This window comes from Nannospalax galili, unplaced genomic scaffold (assembly GCF_000622305.1).
Source record: "Nannospalax galili isolate Female #2095 unplaced genomic scaffold, S.galili_v1.0 scaffold2124, whole genome shotgun sequence".
In the NCBI taxonomy this organism is placed as follows: domain Eukaryota; kingdom Metazoa; phylum Chordata; class Mammalia; order Rodentia; family Spalacidae; genus Nannospalax; species Nannospalax galili.
The window spans coordinates 341,115-347,114 of record NW_008351698.1 but is presented as its reverse complement, the minus strand read 5'-3'; the positions used below and the strand labels follow the sequence as shown (position 1 = coordinate 347,114).

Below are 6,000 nucleotides of genomic sequence, written 5' to 3'. Positions count from 1 at the left end.
GTCCTCATCATTAGATACATGACTGCACATATATACATACACATATATATATATATATATATATATATTTACTATAAGAAATTTACAAAAACATTTTTAGTTTGGTACATGTAAGTCTGTTTGCTCCTAACAGTCATTTCCACATGTAGAGAAATGCTCCTTTTGTTTTTGGCTGGTATTAGCAAAGGGAAAAGATACTAAAGCTCTATCGGTGTTTGAAATAGGTCTCTAAATCTTTTCACCAGAGACTTGCAAAAGGTATAAAAAGTTGAGAGTATGCCAGGGTTGGTGGTACGCCCCTTTAATACCAGCACTCGGGAGGCAGAGGCAGGAGGATTCTGTGAGTTCAAAGCCAGCCTGGTCTACTTAGTGAGTTCCATGCCAGCTGGGGGTACAGGGAAGACCCTGTCTCAATAAGACCAAAAAAAAAAAAGAGTATGGAGAGAACTAGGTGGAGGGGAACATCTTGAGAGAAGAGAGTGTTGAGAAAGGAATGAAGAAAATGCATCTTTCCAGGCTGGGGAGAATGGGGGATCTAGAGGTTCAGTGGAAGGAAAGGAATGGATTTACCTGGAGAGGCAGCAGGGGGTCCTGTGGTAGCTTGAGGGGCAGAAGGGTTGCTGTCATTCTGCACCTGAAGGCACAGATTACATGCTCAGACCCTGGTCCCCACCATGCTTCTTGGCCTGAGCTGCCCTCTTTCTCCACTATCAGGCCCAAGGACTTACCGGTTTGTTGGGCATCTGCTGAGTACTATACTCTGGGTTGGGCTCACTGAAATTAGGAACTTCAGAATAAACCATACAGAATCTGCAAGGAAAATAGTCAAAGACTTGACATCATCCTTTGGGTCACAGAAAATTCCAGATACAGAAAGTGGACTGCACACCCTTGTATTGCTTCCTTATAAACCTTAACTTCCCCCACTTTTGGCTACTGTTGTTTGATCTCAACTTCCAAGACAGTACTTACTCTCCAATTTTCTGCAGATCACCCCCACGGCCAGTGTACAGTGTCAGACAACCTTTGAACACTGAAGCGTACCTGTGGTGTGGAGGGAGGGGGCAGGATTCAGTCTTCAGAAGAGTTATAGGAATTTTTAACCACATCCCTCCACAGTTGCTGCCAGGCATCACCTTCTGCCTTACCCTTTGGTGAGTCGGATAATGTCCCCAGGCTGGATCAGGTTGCCCACGTCGTCCCAAACGGAGATATTGATGCTGCCTGTTTTGTCTGCTACTTTGCAGGTCCGAACCTCGTGCCCGTCTTTTGTTTTTGTTACTCGGCCTAAAGTCAAGGAATAGAATACATGGGCAATGAAAAGACAGTCATACAAGTGGTGTGGTGGTAGTGAGAGGTTGAGATCCTGGGTATCAGCTGGGTGAGGTAAAAGTTGTAGAAGCAGCCGTGCATGGTGGTGCACACCCTTGACCCCAGCACTTGGGAGGAAGGGGCAGGCAACTCTCTGTAGACCAGCCTGATCCACTTAAGCGGGAGGTGGGGGTGGGGCTGCAGGGAGATCCTGCCTTAAAAAAAAAAAAAAAAAAAAAAAAAAAAAAATGTAGACGCAGAACATATCCCTTAGGCAGGAAGATATGCGTGGAGTGGGTGGTGGTAGTGGAGGGGGCCAGCACCATGGAGAGAGCCCTGAGTGAAAAAAGGTCAGCGTGGTCAATGAAGCATTGGTCTGTCCGGAGTTCTATCTGCCTTATACCCGCCTGCAGCTCTCTGTGCGGCTCTAGGAGAAATTAGAGTGAGCAGGGCCTTGGAGAGCTCCTTGCTCCGTCCTGTCCCAGAAGCAAGTTAAGAGGTTAAGAGGGAAGGCAGTGGTCCGGTGTGCCCCTCACTGTCCACGCTCCTCCCCCCTTACCCCCATGAGCCCGCTGAGCATGCATAGCTACCTGTCTCCAGTACAATGAAGATAAGGTTCAGATTCTTGAGTCCGGGCTTGATATCCTTGACGAAAGTTTCCGTCGTCATGCTGTCCGAGCCACGGCACCCCACTGGAAGCGGGAACAGGAGATGAAGGCTCAAGGCTTGGAGCCTTTGCCCCCATACTCCACTCTCCAGGGCCTACCCACCACACCAGGCTGGGATCAGGCAGCCGCAATCCTCTCTAACCCTTCTAGAAGGTTAGGAACGAACTTCCCTGGGGGCCTCGTACTTCAAGATTAGAATTTAGGGGGTCTCTGGAATAGGATGCTTCGGGGCTGGAAGGCCCCCTGTCGGGATGCTTTCATTCTTACTAAGCTCGGAAGCCGGGGAGCTGAAGGAGACGCGTAGGGAGCCCGGTGTAGCCCAGGGAACGGATTCTTACTCGGCAGATCTTCCTGAACCCTCATCCCCACAACCCAGGGCTCGGGCCATCCCCTCCTCCATCCACAGCCCACCACCCACCCACCCAGCCAGCCAGGCAGCCAGCAGGCCAGACTCTGCACACCGCGGAGTCACCCGCAGGGGGAGCCAGGGGGCTCGCTGAGGCCGGATGCTGGCGGACGGAACGCGGGAATGCAGACACTCCCGGAAGTTCCTCCTGCCTGACCTCCTCCGACCAATTAGTACCTTCTGGGCGTTCCGTGAGCCCGCCTCCTGCCTCTAACCATCCAATCAGACTCCGATATCCACGCGCTGCGAAGGGGGCGGTTTCAAGTACTAAAGGAGAATTGGCATCTGGTTTGGCGGCACGGGTGAAAGATGGACCACCAGGGGGCGTGTCAGGCCCCAGTGTTCCTTTGGTCCAGAGAATGAATGCACTTTAGGCTCTAAAACTTTTTTTTCCAAGTATTGACACAATGGGAAAAAGATTCAAGGGCTTTGGAATGCAGAGGGCAAAAGTTTGAATCCCAGTATGTCGCCTCACTTTTTAACGACCTTTTATTTTTGTTTGCTTTTTATTTTTGGTTTTTTGAGACAGGGTCTCCCTGTAGCCCCAGCTGATCTGGAACTCACTATGTAGATCAGGCTGGTCTCGATCTCACGGCAGTCGGCCTGCCTCTGCCTCCCGAGTCCTGGGATCAAAGGTATGTGCCACCACGCCCGGTTTATCTACAATTCTTTTTTTAATTTTATTTTTTTGTGTATGAGTGTTATGCCTACATGTGTGTAAGTGCACCCATTTCGTGCAGGCGCTCGTGGAGATCAGAAGAAGGCACTGAATCTCCTGGAACTGGAGTTACAGAAGGTTGTTAGCCGCCATGTGGTGCTGGGATTCGAACTCTGGTCTTCTGCAAGCAGAGCCAGTGCTCTTAACTGCTGAGCCATCTTATCAACAGCCCTAACTGACAATTCTTAAACACATAAATTCTATTTTACAGATGAAAACGGAAAGTTAGGTAAAAAGTAGTGCCTGGAAAACGGCAGAAACTTAAAAATACGGGGTCTTCATCTTTAATACACTAACCAATTCTGTCCAGGCCTCTGAACAGGTGGCATTTACACTATAGAAAGACAATAGGCAGACTCACCTGCCTTTGGAAGAAATGGAACCCAGTACATAAAGAGCAAGTCTCATGCTTTCACAAGGCACCTCTTGTTCCTATGCCCTTAAATCTCACTGGATCTCGGGGTCCCCTCACATATGAAAGAGGCCAGAACCTTTAGTTCCCTTGGGTACCTACCTATCATCAGATTGTTGTTAAAGGTATTCTCTCTGTATTCGCGTAAATAAACGTTGCATATATACTGCGAATTCCTTTTTGGGGGGTGGGGGTGTTTTTTGAGACAGGGTCTCCCCGTAGCTCCAGCTGACCTAGAACTCACTATGTAGACCAGGCTGGCCTCGATCTCACAAAGATCCGTTTGCCTCTGCCTCTCCGGAGCTGACACTGAAGGCGTGGACCAACGACACCGGCTTGAATTACCATTTTAAAAAGAGAATATCCATAATAAATACTATTTAATACTAGATTAGCCTAAGAGGTCAAGTAATAGTATTTCTTGGCTTGTTTAATCCTTATCCTATCACGGAGCGCTTTAGGCTCCATGACTTCCCTTGGAGCCCAGGTTCTTTCCCACCCGTATTCCCAACCATGGGATTACAACCTATGGAAATCAAATCCTTTGGTGTTTCAGGGCACTGAGTTTTTGGAGAGCGACGGTGGGTACTGCAAGCGTGTGGCTGGGAGGCGGACAACCGTTCGAGCGTCCTAGATCAAAGCTTTGCGGTGAGACACACGCCCCCAACCCCCCACACCCGCCCCGGCCGCCTAGTTAACTGCAGTATCTACTCCCATGACTGTGAGTCACAGGGTCGGGAGGCTCCGGGATGCTGACCACAGCTCTGGAAACAGGGGCCAGGAGGACAGCAGGTCACAGTGTAGACCAGGTCGCGATGATCGCGCCGGGCTCCGCATCAGCCCTAGGACCCCAGACGTGCGCTATTCCAGAGAGAAGCTGCTATCCGGGCCGGGCCGTATACCCGGGTTCGCCCCGGCGCATAGAGCGCTCCCTTCCATCTGGTTACGAACTCCCAGCGGGGACCGTAGGAACTTCCGGTCCGAGCTGAAAGCCTAGCTAGCCACCGTCCCTCCTCGTAGGCCGTTTGCAGCGTCTCATCACGAACAAGTTAAACGTAGAGGCGGGGTTTGACGACGGGCTTCCGCCGCGTTGCGTAGCAGCAGTGGGCGGGGCAACGGGTTCTTCGGAGACAGAGAGGAGGGGGTCAGCCTTCTTCCCCCATCGTTCCCGTCCACTTCCCCTACCCGGAAAGGGTGACACCCTGCACTGGGTCAGTCCTGAGGCCGCTGCAGCCTCAGCTCCAGCCAGAGCCTAAGAGACTAGAATCCCGACCGCGGCGAGCGGTGCGTACTGCGCCTGCGTGAGCTTTCACCTAACCCAGGGAGTGGGAGGAGAGAGGGCGAGGTCCCAGAGGCCTGGGGCCTGGGCTGGAGGTACTGAGGGTCGAGGTGGGGAAGACGAGGAAGATGGAGGAAGGGAGCTGCGCTGGGGAGGAGTCGGGAGGTGAGCTGGAGCTCTGGGGGCTGGGTCCTGTAGAAGGTCCCCTGGAGTAGGGGAGCATTGGGAGGTGCGGGGGTGGGGTGTGGGCAGGCCTGAGGACTTGGAGGCTGGGAGACAACGTGGAGTTTAAAGGGCAGTGACTGACGGGCCCGGAGGCGAGGAAGGGAACGTTTTGGGGGCCAGTCTTGGCGGGGATGGCGGAACCCAAACCTCCGCCCTCCCAAGCGCTGTAGCTTGGCTTCTTTCCCGTGCCTTGTTTTTGGCAGCCTTGTGTTTTTTTTTTATTCCTTCTTCTCTCTTCCCTCCCACCCCTCCGTGGAGGAATCTTGCATTCCTTACATCCTTGCCCCTGGATGATTTGCAGCCCGGCTTTCTGGCGCATTCACTCCACACACAGGAAAGCCTGCCGCAGCCCAGGAGGCGAGGAATTTGGGGAGTGGGAAACAGCAGGCGAAAGGGCAGAAAGCCAAGGATAAAGGTGTTTTGGATCGGCAGACACCTTATCTATTAAACTGACTTCATGACACCTATTAGCAAAGTGTCTGTTACCGAGCCCCGCGTTCTTGGAGCCTGATCTGTGAGTCCTGTACAGTGTTTGTAGAGACCGACAGTAGGGCAAGAGCTAATTTTGGCTCTAATATTCCCTTAAGAAAGAATTGAGTGGGTTAGTGGTTAGGGAATGTGAAGAGGGATGCAGTAGTATTGTTGTGCTAGCTCTCCCCTAGACTTTGTAGCAATTCAAAAGGAGGAACAAGCTTCTTCAAGCATTTCCTCTGGCCTTCATTATGCATTTATTTTGCTATTCTGTTGCTGCAACTAATACCCGAAGAGAGCAGTCTTAAGTGTGCTTTCATGTTTATTAACTCATTTGACTTGCAGGGCCCTATGTAGGATGGGTAAGGCAAGTGTCATTTTCTCTATTTGACAGTTGAAGAAACCGAAAACTACAGAAAGGTTGCATGACTTGTTTGAAGTTGTCTAACAGTTGGTGGGTCGAAGAAATGGACTGGAATCCAAGCTTCTCACTCCTGGTCCTCTACTCTG

General features: G+C 51.3%; 2 protein-coding genes across 9 annotated transcripts in view; one reads left to right on the top strand and one right to left on the bottom strand.

Moving 5' to 3' along the window:
* Nabp2 (nucleic acid binding protein 2) overlaps window positions 1–2,617 on the bottom strand; it is a 6,366-nt gene extending 3,749 nt beyond the window's left edge. Inside the window, exons 1-6 of one of the 7 annotated variants that reach the window (XM_008848715.3) lie at window positions 2,563–2,617; window positions 1,902–2,003; window positions 1,149–1,287; window positions 973–1,044; window positions 729–810; window positions 571–634 (exon numbers count right to left, since the gene is read on the bottom strand). In XM_008848715.3, coding sequence (XP_008846937.1) covers window positions 571–634; window positions 729–810; window positions 973–1,044; window positions 1,149–1,287; window positions 1,902–1,980 — 436 coding nt within the window. In that variant the 5' untranslated portion in view covers window positions 1,981–2,003; window positions 2,563–2,617. The other 6 variants (XM_008848713.3, XM_029553876.1, XM_008848714.3 and 3 more) reach the window with 6 other exon arrangements.
* A 2,027-nt stretch (window positions 2,618–4,644) lies between these two features.
* The window catches only part of Rnf41 (ring finger protein 41), a 35,357-nt gene continuing 34,001 nt past the window's right edge, over window positions 4,645–6,000 (top strand). Inside the window, exon 1 of one of the 2 annotated variants that reach the window (XM_008848708.3) lies at window positions 4,645–4,799. The gene's annotated coding sequence lies outside the window, so the exon portion shown is untranslated. Of the gene's footprint in view, window positions 4,800–4,843; window positions 4,960–6,000 lie in introns of those variants that run through there. The other variant, XM_008848709.2, reaches the window with a different exon arrangement.